Below are 14083 nucleotides of genomic sequence, written 5' to 3' on the forward strand. Positions count from 1 at the left end.
GCATAGACACAAAACGAAGGCAATTTGGAGTCTTCACGTGCATACAGCTGGGGGGAAAAAAGCTGGATTGTTGGGAGTGTCATGCTTAAATGATTTAGAAAATTAAAAGCATGTGGCTCTGTCTTAAGATGGAGGCTGACGTTGGTTCCAGTTAAATTCCACGTCACTCATTCAAAGTTTTGGAGGTCGGCTCAGGAGACTCGCTATTTGGGGGAAAAACAAAAACACCAAAAAATAATCACAACACATCTTGTTGAAAGTCTCTTAAAACAAAACGCCAGACCCTCGGAAATAACAACAAAATGCCTGTCTTTAATGTTGTTCTTCACATAATGACATGATTAATTAAAAAGTGTCGATATTCCAACAGCTTGTGCCAAGTGTCAATTCAAGTGGACTTTGTGTTGTTTCTGGTGTGCACACTTTGGCCACCAGGGAGCAGTATAATACAGACATACCAATAGATATGGAGACGTCTTCGTTCCTCAGTCAGCCGCAGTCATATTAGTCGTTCTTTACAGCGGTTAAGGCGAGGGACCGGGGTGGTCGCATATAACTGACATCCATTATAAATGCGCTGGGCAAAACAGAAAAAAAAAAAAAACCCTAAAAATTATTGACAAAAACTTACAGCAGGTTATTTTTCGAGTTTCCTCAGATCAGCAACGTAACACTATATTGTGATCATGTTTTATTGAGCTAATATTTTGATGATTTTTTTTTTTTTTCTGTGTTGACATATTTTGGTCCAAAAAGTCCCATGTCTTTGGAAAATTTCATCTATTTAAAAAAAATATTGATGTATTTTTTAAAATTAAATATTTGGGTGTTTTTCCGCGAATATTTCTTGTACTATTGTACTATCGGTTTTGAAATCCTCAAAGACAAAATGCAACATTTGGCCACCAAAGGGCCCATAAATTACCATAAATGGAATTGTTGGCCACAAACATAAAATCGATATATTATCCCACGTTTTTTTTTTTTTTTTTTTTTTAAATGAACATCTGATATTGGCTCCCAAAAAGACGAGCAAATGTTGACGTCCATCTGCTTCCCTTCCAGAGTTGGCTGCCATCGCCACGCTGTTTGTGGCCGTCCTCTTCTACTTCCCCTCGCGGCCGCCGCTTCCCCCCAGCGTGGCCGCCGCGAGCCAAAGGCTCAGCTACAGGAGCAGCATCTGCAGACTCCTCAGGTGAGCGCGTACACGCGCTCACACACAGTGATATTTTCCATTACATTCCAATATTTTAGTATTGTATTATAATATTTGTGTGGTGTTCTTTCTAATATGTTCACATTTTTTTGCGAATGCATTTGTATTTTAATTGAATTTATGTATTTTTTTAATCTTTTTGTATTTTTGCCTAATTTTTATATTACTTAGGTATATCTTCCCCAATATTTAAATTATTTTGTCTTTTTTCAAATCTGCCATATATATATATATATAAAATTTTGTCTTTTTTGATTTTTCATGCCAGTTTTTTTTTGTATATTTTTTTGCCAGAATTTTTCCCCCCAATATTTGTTACTTTTTCCTTTAGTATTTTTGTCTATGGATTTTTTTGTTAAAGATTTTGTATTTGTATTTTTTTTTCCGAATCATGTTATACAGTACAGTATATGAATTATTTTTTATATTTGGATTACCTACCTGTTTTACACATTTTTTGGGGTCTAATCTTTGTGTGATTTTTTTTTTGTCTCACACTTTTTAAAATATCTGTTATTTTGAAATGAGTATCTCATATTTTTGCAGTTTTTTTAATTCTTATTTTGAAATTTTTGTCAAATTATGTATTTTCATTTTTTGAGGTGTTTCGAGTGCTTTTGCCACACATCTTAAGCAGAAAGTAAATCACTGTAGCGCCTTGTGCCTGTTGAATTCAACTGAGTGTTTAACGACGCCCCTCGCCATATGCCGAGGTCCTCATCAAAGACATGCCGTCTCCCCCTCCGGATTAATTACAGCGCTATGATAACGCTCCATGTGGGTCGCATGTCGGTCCATCCTTAAGGCACAGCCGACATGCAACGCGCAGAAAAAAAAGTTTCAAGGGCTCGAGTTCCGCCGAGGCGACTTTGCGAGGAAGCGGCATTGCCCGAGGTTTCGGCCATGGATCAAAGCGCGTCTCCGGCGGCGTCCCGTGAAGAGATACCTTCACTGCGGGCCCAGTGGGCTCGGGAGCATTTAGATGAATGACCCTTGTGGATCCTCATTTTTCAGACAAAGATAGGCCAAGTTATCCAGGTCATCCGGCTTGGCCGCCGGTGATAGGCAGCCTTCCAGGCAGCTTTTTATCTCGGCAAGACAGCATCAGGCCTCCAAGCGGCGAGCTCCGAGAGTGGATTCTGGCTCGCAAATGTGGCAGCACCTAATCCCAATGGAGACGGAAGCTACGTTGTTTCAACGAGTTTACCTCCATATTTTGTCTTTTTGGGGCACGGACATTTTAGGAGGTCTGCTCATGATAGGACTTGATACCAAATTTGATGGTGCTCCGTAGGACTAGTTTCAGGGACTGAATTTGAAGAAAATAATCAGAAGGATTCCTAGCTGAAGTAAGCTCAGTTCAAATAAAATTGGTGCACTCTTCAGTTTTTTTTGGGGCATAGTTTATTATTTTTTTGTGGGTCTACTCATGATAACCTGACCTGCCAAATTCTGCGTTCCCAACTGTAACTGGCTTTGGAGTCTGAGTTTTCAAACTCCGCCGCCGCAGAAGAAAGTCGGTATCACTTCGCTTCAGCGCAGACAAGCGGACGCTAGTTAGCCGCCAGCTAAAGAAAACCAGGACGTGTCTCCTTCTCGTGATGGCGGAACGTGTCATCAGCTAAGTGCCGTTTGTCCTTGACGGACCCGAGTTGGAGATCAATGCATCACCGTGACAAGGTTCAAAGCTGAAGTGATTACAGCGAAGGTGGTGGGGGGCGGGGACGGGGACGGCGGTGGTCTCATCAATCCCGCAGCTCGGGGCTGGATGTGTCTTTGATTAAAATGAAACCATAACTTTACGCCCCCTGTCTTCGGCGACGTTTGGCCGCGTAATTAAAACTCTGCAGATGCCATCAGCTGCAAGCGGTTGACGAAGGGAGCCTCTCGAGGTTCTCCTGTCAGTTTGGTGGAAAGGGGCCATAGAACACTCATTTAAAAAAAAAAAAAAAAAAAAAGTTTTCAGAATCTCTTGTCTAAAAAGATGCATGTTTTTCTGCCATTTTAGTTTGAAGGGGCCATTTTATGGTCATTCCCAGAGGAAATTGTGTCCAAAATTCGATGTTTCACTTCATTTTATATGGCGGTCTCATCATATGTTGACCCACAAAAAAAAGTCTCAACAAGCTACGCCCGAAATTTGTTTTGGATGCGAAGCGGCCATTTTAGAGTACCATTGTCCGTTTTCAGTGGTCGTTTGAAGACAACCTGCCAAAATTAAACCGTGGACATTGCAGCATTATAAAGAATCGGTCTTTCCTTTCTTCCGTATGCGGCGTTAGCTTAGCGTGTCGATTTAGCTTTGACTAATTTCCCAATGCGTCATTGCGCTACGGCCGACGTCGACTTGAAAGCCTCGATGCTAGTCGGGACATGTGGACAGTGCTAATCGGCCATTAGCAGTTAGCATTTCAAAGATGAGGAAGTCTTGCGTCGGAAATTTGCTGCGCTTTAGGAGGCCTTGCGCTGCTCCCTGGAAAGTCCACGATCGCGGTTCATCTCAGTGTGACAATGAGACGGGCGGGTGTGTGGGCGCTTAGTCGGGAGAAACCAAAACCGTGACGCGTGTGTTACGCTTGTGTCAGTGGTTGATTGTGTGTTTGTGTGTCTGCGCGTTTGTTAATTGGGGTGAGTGTACAACCCTGCAGCGCACAAACGTGTTGTTGCCCGGAGCTGTTTGCCTCAGCCGACCGGGACTGGCGACTGGCTTTGATGTCTTCTTTGGACAGAGCCGAAGCACTTTCATTATGGATGTGATGTGAGCCACGATTCCGCTGCAGCCATCTTCAAACTGGAGTCAAGTATAAAAGGAGGGGGGGGGGATGTTTGTTCCAAGGACGGCAACACAACATTGAAGCGGAACTTCTTTGCCCTCTTGTGTTTCAAATGCAAAGAGGCGTTGAAAAGCAAGCGCGTGACCTGATGCCGAGCGCCCCGATTATTTTTGTGTGTCCTCCTCCAGTAACCTCCGCTTCCTGATGATAGCGCTGGCGTACGCCGTGCCCACTGGAGTCATCGCCGGCTGGGCGGGCGTCCTTGACATGATCCTCACGCCGGCCAATGTCAGCCAGGTACGCACACGCACACGCACACACGCAATGTTTGGGTAGGACGGATGGATGCTCCTTTGTGGAAATACGTCTGCTCCGTTCAGACGGTCAGCTGTAGTTGAACATTAACATGAAAAATCTCGTCATATTTTTGAAATGTTATAGCAAGGATTGTTGCTTTTTGCCTTGTGATTGTAGTTTTATTTAGTTTTTTTCCAACCTCTTCATCGACTTTATTTTCATAAAGTCATGCTTCAATAACCTTACAAATGTATGCTCATAAATGCTTATGATTACAAATTTATTTGGGTAATATTTATGACTTTACCTTCATACTATATGTACATTTAGCCGTCGTTTTTTTTTTCCCCTCCTCAATTTTACAACTTCATTCAAAAAAATTACATTTATATTTTGAGGGACATTACGACTTCATTATCAGAAATGTTTTTTAATCATTTTACAATTTCATTCTTTTATCACCCCCAAAATGAATTTTATTCTCATTAAAATGAAAAGAGAAGAAGAAAAAAATGGAACATATTTTTCTCGTTCAACTTTAAATAAATATCCAACCCTATCGTCCATATTAAAACTTTATTTCAAATAAACGCGACTTTTTTTGTGGGGAGGGGACATTATTTGATTTTTGTAATAGTCAAACCAAATCTCAATTGTCATCAGCTTACAACTTGTATCCAACAGACCACACAAAATAAGCGTCTGTAACACACACACACACACACACACACACACACACTTGAGTTGAAATGAATACAAATAACTCAGGATGGCTCTCTGCCGGCGGCTTTTTGTCGCACTATTCGGTCACTGCTTGTCGCGCGTAACGTTTTCCATCTTGCCGTAACCCTCCCAGGGACAATTTCGCGAGCCAAGCGCAGATCGTCCTCTTTGTGTGGCCGCGCGTGTGCACGTGCGCATGACAATGAGGCGACACAAACTGCCTTTTCCGCTCCATTGTGCAACACTTGCCAAAATTTCGATAGGCCGCTCACACGCGGGAAAGCATTTCTTCAACGTTGCCTCTTTCAACTGGAAAGATCCCCCCCCACCCACCGCGAATGATTTATTGATGTTTGGTTAGGATCTGCCCTCGTGGGGTTGAGTTATTAGAGTTTTGTGTTTTACGACGAGCCGTCAAGCTTTGCCGCTGTGCTCTGCTCAAGCACGTTAGTAAAAATTCAACCAATTGGTAATTTTGCGCCATCAGACGAGCAGACGCTGTTTAAAAAAAAGAAAATCACCTCAAAAAAACAAAATGGCCGACTTTCTGTGTCTTTGTCGGCACGGCTTCTCGACTCTTCTTTTTTTGTGGCACTTACTCATGATAACTATGAGACTGTCTTCAGTTGCTGATTTTTTTTTTTTTTTTTTAGCTGAATTCAAGCGACCCTCGAAATGACCAAAATGATGCCCGAATAACACCTTCAAAATGTCAGGCGTGGCTCCCTGAGATTTTTTATTTTTTATTTTTTTTTGGTGGAGCTAATCTTGATGCGAATTCCCACCAAATGTCACGTCGCTGAATGAAATTGCCAGGGGCTCAGTTTTCAAAAGAATGAATGTACTGAGTCATTTTGAGTTTTGTTTGTGACCAACGCCTGCTGTAACCCGATCACGAGAAAAGTAGTAACGGCTGTCCCTCAAGGGGTTCGTCTCAAATGGCAGATTTCCCACGCCTACTCAAATCATGGCTTCTTGAAACTTTTTTTTTTTTGGTAGGTCTGATAGACACCGCTACCAAATGTCATGTCGCCTGAAACTTTGACTTTGGCGGCTTACAAACACTCCTGCAAATTTGGTGCCTTTTAGTGTGTCGTAAAAAGCCCCTAAAACAGCAATTTTGCTGCCCCGTAGAATAACACCCAAAGCAAAGTCAAGTGCCCATCCCCATTTTTTTTTTTTTTGTTTTTTTTCCCCTCCACCCGTTGACATTGTCTCCTTGAAAACATTTTCCCAACCATCAATTTTATAGCCGCTTTCCCGGAGCGAGGCGCAGACAGCAACCTGTCGCCGCGCGGTTCATATCGACGACGCGAGGCGCGAGCCTTGAGCGCCTCTTGGATGTAATTACCTCCACAAGCTGCGGCAAACGTGTTCCACCGAGCGCGCCTCACATCAAACAGCTTGTACCCAAACAGCGTTAACCATGACGACAGCCTTCAACGCCACTGGTGCCGCTCCAGTCGGGGTGGCGGCGCCCCCCCCCCCCATCCCCTTTCCCTTATTATTATTCTCCGGCACGAGCCCAACAACCTTCCCCAAGCAAGGAGTTGACTTCTTAAAAGATGCGGACGGGGCGGCTGAAAGCGGCGGAGTTTTGGCCCTCTTTTTGGGCACACTTGGCGTGTCGTTGCCGTGTTTGTGCGAGTCGGACCCCAAAGTGGATTGTCTGAATCTCATATTGGGATTGGCTTTGTCATTGCCCGGGGCGAATGCAATTACCGTTTGGCATCCTCGCTATTACTCTAGCGGGATATATTTCATAAACTTGATATATTGTTGCAGAAAGTAACGGGAGGTGTCCCGACAATAATTGCTCGTAGTGTGATCCGCATCCCCAATAGTACACACACAAAAAAACAAACAAACAAACAAACAAAAAAAAAAAACAACAAAAACTGAAATGTAAGTTCCACATAGTTGACTGGTTATCAGAAATCCGTTTTCAGCTGTGGCCAAAATTAGTTGCCGCTTCAAAGCAAAATGGCCGACTTCCTGTGTGTTTTTGGGCATGGCTTCTCAAGACTTTTTTTTTGTGGGTCTGCTCATGATTGACAATAAAGTTGTATTCAATTCAATTCAATGATGAATATGCCTACCGAATCTCATGTTGCTCAGTGAAACTATCTTTGCTGGCTAAATCTTCCAAAACATTTGACTATCAGTGGGCTTCTACGGACCAAAAAGGGCTGACTTGCTGTATCTTTTTGAGCTTGGCTTTTTGAAAGCTTTTTTTGTGGCTCTACCAAGCTTCAAGGGCTGAATTTTTAGAGTTTGCAGTTTCAGTGCCAGTCATCCATGTGCAATACTTTGACCGGTCTGTGTCTTCCTTTCGTCCTTCCCCTCAGGTGGATGCGGGCTGGATCGGGTTCTGGTCCACGGTGGGCGGCTGTGTTTTCGGGGTGGCCATGGCCAGGTAAGCCGCCGGACCACTGACTCTCGTTTCAAACCCGAACCCCGTCTCGGAAGCTGAATTCCAACCCCAAGCACTTTTTTGAAGCCTTTATGAGAAAACCCAACCCTTGTTTGTAAACCCTTCTCCGGGTTCGAAACCGTACTCTTGACACCATAACACTTGCAACCCTAACCCTCGATTGAAACTCCAGTTTGCAACCATAATTTGAACATTTAACCCTAGTTTGGAACCCGACACAAGGCTTTGAATCCTGACTTGAAAATCGTCCTCCCGAAATATGACCGCAGGAAAGCCGACTTTGAAACCTCAACCCTGGCTTGAAACCCTAATTTGATACCACAACGCTTGTTTGACGCCCTGGTTGGAAATCCGAACCCTAGATTGAAACCATAACAAAAACGATTCGTTGATGCGCTCATACGGGACAGTCGAGATCCATTTTGGAAGTGCCTTGTTCATCAAGTGTGCTCGGCGCAGAACAAATGAACTTTCCTCACGCGTAGCGGCGAGCGCGTCAAACTGAGAGCGCCTCCCATCAGTTAGCGGTAAGCCGCTTACGGATTTGGCGGAATTTGGGATATCGATACACAGGCCCTGATCCTCTCAGCCAAGAAACCGGGATTCCAAAATGAAGCCCCCCGGCTTAAAAGCTCTCTTGCGCCGCTCGTGATGTCGGGAAGGCGAGCCGAGGCCCCGCCCACTCAGGCCAACATTTACACTCAAAGTTCGAGGAACTTTTTCCATTGGTGGTACTTGCGGTCCCTTGCGGCGGCAAAACGGCACGAGCTCATTGGACAAAGCCGTTCTAGCACTTGATTAGCTTCTTCGCGGTAGGTTTTTTTTTTTTTTTTTTGTATTATCTGGAGCGCCTCCTCTGCTCTTCCGCAGTTAGAGCGCGGGATCTAATCCTCCAGCAGCCAGCGTCCCCCGGAGGAGGCCAGCCGGCCGTTAATGAGCTATGAAGCGCCCCGAAAGACAAGCGAGACGAGTCGCTCTCCGAGAAGAGAAGACGAGCGCTGCCGCCTGTTCAATGACGGGAGAAATTGCAGCGGGGCCGCTCATCCATTTTTTTTTAAACTCGTCGTTCCCGTTTATTCGTCAGGACGAACGTCATCATTTATAAACATCATTTTTCTTTGGGAGGCCACCTGGCGCTGAGCAAAATACAGTCCACACGCATGCAAGCAGGCGCGTCGGTGAGCCGCTTCCTTGTTCCCGTTTGCAGGTTTGCGGACTCCATCCGTGGGATGCTGAAACCGATCCTGGTTCTGATGCTGGCCGGGGCCTCGCTGTCGTCCACCTGGTTCACGCTCACCTGCCTCAGCAGGCTCACGCACCTCCCCTCCAGCGCGGGTACGCTTCCGACTCGGCTCAAGCCGCATCCTCGTCTTTGCTCCACTTATGAACGAGAACAGCCAGTTGGCTGCGAAATAATCAGCGCTCAACCTTAGCGTGCGTGCTAACAAGCTAACGTTAGCAGTCCTTGTCCGTGACGTTTTATTATTTTTTTTCCTCCCCCCGCGATCTGGCAGCCATCTTGTACACGTCGTGCATCCTGGTGGGCATCTTCATCAACAGCAGCGTGCCCATCTTCTTCGAGCTCTTCATCGAGACGGTGTACCCGGTCCCCGAAGGCATCACCTGCGGCGTGGTCACCTTCCTGGGCAACCTCGTCACCGGCCTGCTCCTCTTCTTCCTCACCTTTTACTGTACAGGTAACGAACGACACCCTTGGCAGGACTACACAACCGCATCTGGGAGTTGCTTTTTTTTAAATTTTTTTTTTTTTAGTTACCTACCTACCAACCCTTCTGATCGACTCTAGCAACTTACTGACCAAGCTACCCAACCTCACCTCCATCTTTTGGCTTCCTTCCGTCCTTCCCTTCCCCGCTAGCAGATGAGTGTGGCACTTGTAATAAAAAAAAAAAAAAAAAATCCCCAGAGCGACACCCGACTGCTCTTCATATTGGAAACAATCAACCTTGCTCCCGTGAACTCCCCTCGGCGGCCATCTTAACACCGCCACGGTCACGCTCGGCTTCGCCGCTCTCAAGTCACGTGGCCAGAACCTCCGGCGAACCTCGCTGCCCTTCTGCTCGCTCCCGTCGCCCTCTTATTTCATGTCGTTTAGCCGAGCGTGTCGGCACGAATACAAAGCAGCCCCGAGGATTGGCAGGAAGTCGAGGCAGTCAACGTGTCGTGCTGCCGAATACCTTCCCCTCACGCGGGAACTGTTCAGCACGCGGCATGATTGTGGCACTTCCTCGGTAGATTATTTTACATCGTTCTTATTATTTTGACAAGGTTTTCAAGCGTGTGTAAAGTGAGCGACGTGCAGCCGCCTCCAAAAGACTGCCGAGGTCTTCAAAGATCGCTCTGCCGTGAACGCTCCGATGCTTTTTAAAAAAGAAATTCTCCCTGCAAAAACCTTCGGAGAGAGGCATCAATCATTTGTGTTCATGTTCATTTTTGTGTGTCAGAAGCTCCTAACGCAAGCGCAAGTCACGTGACATAAACGCCAACGCCATGTCACACGAGCTTTCCGTTCCTTTCCTTTTCCCTACCTGCCTGCCTCCCTACCTAGCTTCACCCATCCCGATCTTATCCACAAGCCTAAAAAAAAGAGTAGTCCCAACTGATGTTCTGTTTGACCTTGTTTTGCTTTTGTGCGTGTTTGTGCGCGTCCACAGAGTTGTCGTGGCTGAACTGGTGTCTGACGGGCTCGTGCATCTTCAGCCTGGTGCTCATCCTGTTTTTCCGCGAGTCGTACGACCGCCTCTACCTGGACGTCTTTGTCTCGGTGTAACGGGACGGATGAAAAATGGACACGAGCGGACCTTTTTGTTGCACAAAACTTGGCGGAGACTTTTGGCGGCATGTTGTTGCGAGATTTGCCAGCGAAGACTCTTACAGTCAACGTTTACCCGACGCAGAAGACGTCACTTCCTGAATCCAGGCGGCCATTTTGTCTGAACCATGCTTGACGACTGGCCTCGCACAAAATGGACGCCGCCCACCAGCCGCCAAAGGAGACACTTTCTGCTCTAAATATGATTCTTCTTTTAAGATGACCACGTGGAGCTCCGGGATAGTCTGCGTGTTTGGACCTTTTAAAGGTTATTCCTTTTCATTTTTGTTGTGGTTTTAAGCTAACAATACTGTTTTGTGTGTGTGTGTGTGTGTGTGTGTGTGTGTGTGTGTGTGTGTGTGTGTGTGTGTGTGTGTGTTTGGGGTCAGCCAAAGCGTGATGACTGTCAAGCAAGGAGGGATAAAAGGGAAAAAAATAAAAGGACTGATTGATCTTTCGACCTTATCTACCAACCTCACTTCTTTTCCAAACTTTATCTTTTATTTATTTATTTGTTTTGTAAGTGGCGATTATGTTTTTGACACATTTTAACACGAACATGCAGTTCACCAGCCTCAAAGGATGTGTCTCCGGGCCTTTCAAAGGCCATTTAAGTCACTTTTGTTGCGGTTTTAAGCTAACAATGCCCTTTTTTTTTTTCAAAGTGAAGTGACTCAGCGAGACAATTTCATTGTGTAACCTCCGAAGGGCGTGGAATGAAACAGTGGGGGTTGGGGGGGGGGTTCTAAGGACTAAGGATGTTTGTTTGTTTGCACAAAGTGTGGGAATGGGAAGGTTATGGTTTGTTCATCTTGTACAGCAATCTTTGCCCTTTGCCATTGTCAAACTTTCATGTGGTGCTCGTCGTCTTCCCTTGTCGCCTTTGGCTTGTGCGTGTCCCGAATGCTCCGTGTGGGAAAACTCTCCAGGCACCTTATTCTTTTTATTAATAAATAAAAAATGTTTTATGAATAACAAGGGTGTGATGGTTGACTTCGCAGGAACAGGACAGAGCGATCCTTGAGATTCAACACATCAATGAAGTGATGTTTTTTTTTTTCTTGTATTACGACAGCACTTTTTAACCCAGCCGCTGGGGAGCAGTGCCCTCCCCTGTGGGTACACTGTTCCCCGGTGCCGGTCACTTGCCCGGAGAAATGGGGAGGGTTGCGTCAGGAAGGGCATCCGGCGTAAAACTTTTGCCAAGACGGACATGCGAGTTGATAGGGCGGTTTGCAGGAACGGTTGGGAATTAATGACTCGCTGTGGCGACCCCTGAAAAGGGACGTGCCGAAAGGAGAAGAAGATTACGACAGCACTTTTTCTTCAAAGAATTCCGACCTGATTTCTGTCACGTGATTTTATTCTTGGATCATGACAGTTTTACTTTTTCAGAAGAAATGTAAGTTCTTTGTACTTTCTGCGCGGCCCGATACCAAATGACGATACCGGTCTGCTGGCCGGGGCTTGGGGACCTCTGCTCTAATTGACGGGAGGACCTTGTTTCCCGCCATTTTCGTCAGGTTTTGAGACGATTCAATGCAGCCAATACAAGAAATCCTGCTATGCGTCGTCAATATTCTAAAACACAACACGGCCGGACACGACCGGTTATGTAACTTGACAATTTTACTCTCGTAACATTAAGCAGACTTTATTCTTCTCTTCTTACTCAACATGTTCTTTCAGTAGAATGTGATTTTATTCTTGCATCGTTGAATTATGCCATTTTTTTTTCTGCCCTGATATTGCCTGGTTGAAGAAGGCTCACCTTCACCATTCGAGCTTCACCATCATAAAAACGAGCCGAAGAGCTAAAACGCCATTAAGTCATAAAGCAGGCCGGCGCAAACGCGACTGCCGTCAGTCAGTCAGTCATTCACTTGCCCAAAAAGGGGACAAATATAAAAAGATAGCAAATGCGGTCCTGGTGATGTTCAAGTGTTGAGTGGGTGTAATCATCCATTAGCGTGAGTGCACTCAGCTGTGAAAAAATGACTTACATCTCCTTGAAGAAACATAAAAAGTACATCATGACGTTCGTATAAGTTACAAGCGTCCGCACGAAACAACAGTCTGGCTTCATTGCAACTTTGTCCTAATGTACCTTTTTGAGGGACTTTTTTTTTTCCTCCACAATTTCAGACTTGGCTTGTATGACATTTTTTGAAGCTCGAACATTTGTTTGAAACCCTTCATTGAAAACCTGACTAAGGTGAAAGCTTACCTTGAAAGCAAAAGCCAAATTTGAAACCTTATGCAAAACCCTCAACCCTAATTTGAAACCCTAAACATATTTTAGGATCCTAAATCGAAATCTAAATCCTACTTTGAAACCCTAACCCTTTTTTCAAACTATACTTTGTACCTTAAACTTAGTTTGAAACCCTACTTTGGAACCCTAACCCTTGAAACCATTTTAAAAAAACCCCGACCCTCTTCGTGATGGGTTTTCGGCTCTTTTCGGTGATCCGGTTCATTTGGATCAGCTGAGTTAAAATAGATCTCAAGCCCAATTTGACATCTACCAATCGCGGTGAGGCCCCTCGTTTGGACAACCACAACCCTAATTTGCATAACCATGCACACTTTCCAAGTTCTGACCAATCAGATTGCTCTAAATTCCATAACCACGCACTTATTAAAGAGCTCACCAATCAGAACGCCAAATATGCATAACCACTCCCCCTTTCCACCAATCACAGCATGTTATCGTCATGCTCCACCCACTTTTACAGCTATCAGCGAATCATCAGCCATCATTCCAGCCAGGCCACGCTTACTTTCCTGGATTTTTTTTTTTCTGCCTGGAAAAAACAATCCAGGAAAAAAAAGTTTAGAAAAAAACTGAAAATAATTTTGTTTTTTAAAATATATATATATTTTTTAAAGTTAGATTGTGGTAATGTGTTGAAAAATGAAGTTGAGTTGAAGTGTTCTTTGTAATGAAGATTTATTTCTTTTGCAGAGTAGACAATCACAAAAGCAGAGGAAAAAGTTGCAAGTTGGATGGCAGTCTGCTTGTTGCTGGGCGGCGAAGTGGTCAGCTCTTGAGAAGAACATGGGATAGGTGTGTTGACCTGAGAGGAAAGGGCATCCGTGATTTACACGAAGTCAATTTCTTGTGCAGACAAAGATGTGTTGGGCATGAAACTTACCAGGGAGATAGACTGTTGGGTCTTTCGAGAGCAAGAAGTCGATCATGTTTACTGCTGCCTGGGGGAGAAAAAAAAAGTAGTCATGTTGGTGCTTTGAACGAGTGTAAACGTCTCCTACTTTTCAGGCTGGCCCAAAGTTTGACTTCAGCACCTTGCAAATAACAGGAAGAAGAGCAAAAAGTGTTGCCTGTACGTCTGTGCTCGTAGGTGGACTCTGGCGATGAGCAAGTTACTCCCTCTTGTGGCACGGAGGACCCAAGAAGAATCTTCCTTCAACTCTGAAAAATGAAATGAGGCTTGTTGTGTTGGGTCTGTCTCAGTGACAGACTGAGGCTGCTGTTGTCTTCTTCTCTGATCAAAACAATGTTGTCTTTTCCTCTGATCAAAACAGTGTCTCCCGTCGAGCGAATATTCCACGAATTGCACCCTATTAAAAATATTCATTCCATGTCTTTTGTGCATTTTTTCACTTTTAAATTATCCTGCGGGCCTGATCAAACCTCCTTGCGGGCCGGTTCAGGCGTTTTTAGCCGAAAAAACGACCATGTATAGTAAGGCGTTTTTAGCCGAAAAAAACGACCATGTATAGTCAGGCGTTTTTAGCCCAAAAAAAGACCATGTATATAGTAAGGCGTTTTAAGCCGAAAA

General features: G+C 44.9%; 1 protein-coding gene across 1 annotated transcript in view; it reads left to right on the top strand.

The window, feature by feature from the left end:
- slc49a4 (solute carrier family 49 member 4) overlaps positions 1-10244 on the top strand; it is a 15180-nt gene extending 4936 nt beyond the window's left edge. Inside the window, exons 4-9 of the mRNA XM_019875462.1 lie at positions 1050-1195; positions 4179-4287; positions 7359-7426; positions 8652-8779; positions 8959-9141; positions 10120-10244. Coding sequence (XP_019731021.1) covers positions 1050-1195; positions 4179-4287; positions 7359-7426; positions 8652-8779; positions 8959-9141; positions 10120-10235 — 750 coding nt within the window. The 3' untranslated portion in view covers positions 10236-10244. The remainder of the gene's footprint in view (positions 1-1049; positions 1196-4178; positions 4288-7358; positions 7427-8651; positions 8780-8958; positions 9142-10119) is intronic.
- The last annotated feature ends 3839 nt before the right edge of the window (positions 10245-14083 follow it).

This window comes from Hippocampus comes, unplaced genomic scaffold, assembly GCF_001891065.2.
Source record: "Hippocampus comes isolate QL1 unplaced genomic scaffold, H_comes_QL1_v1.1 scaffold321, whole genome shotgun sequence".
Classification (NCBI taxonomy): domain Eukaryota; kingdom Metazoa; phylum Chordata; class Actinopteri; order Syngnathiformes; family Syngnathidae; genus Hippocampus; species Hippocampus comes.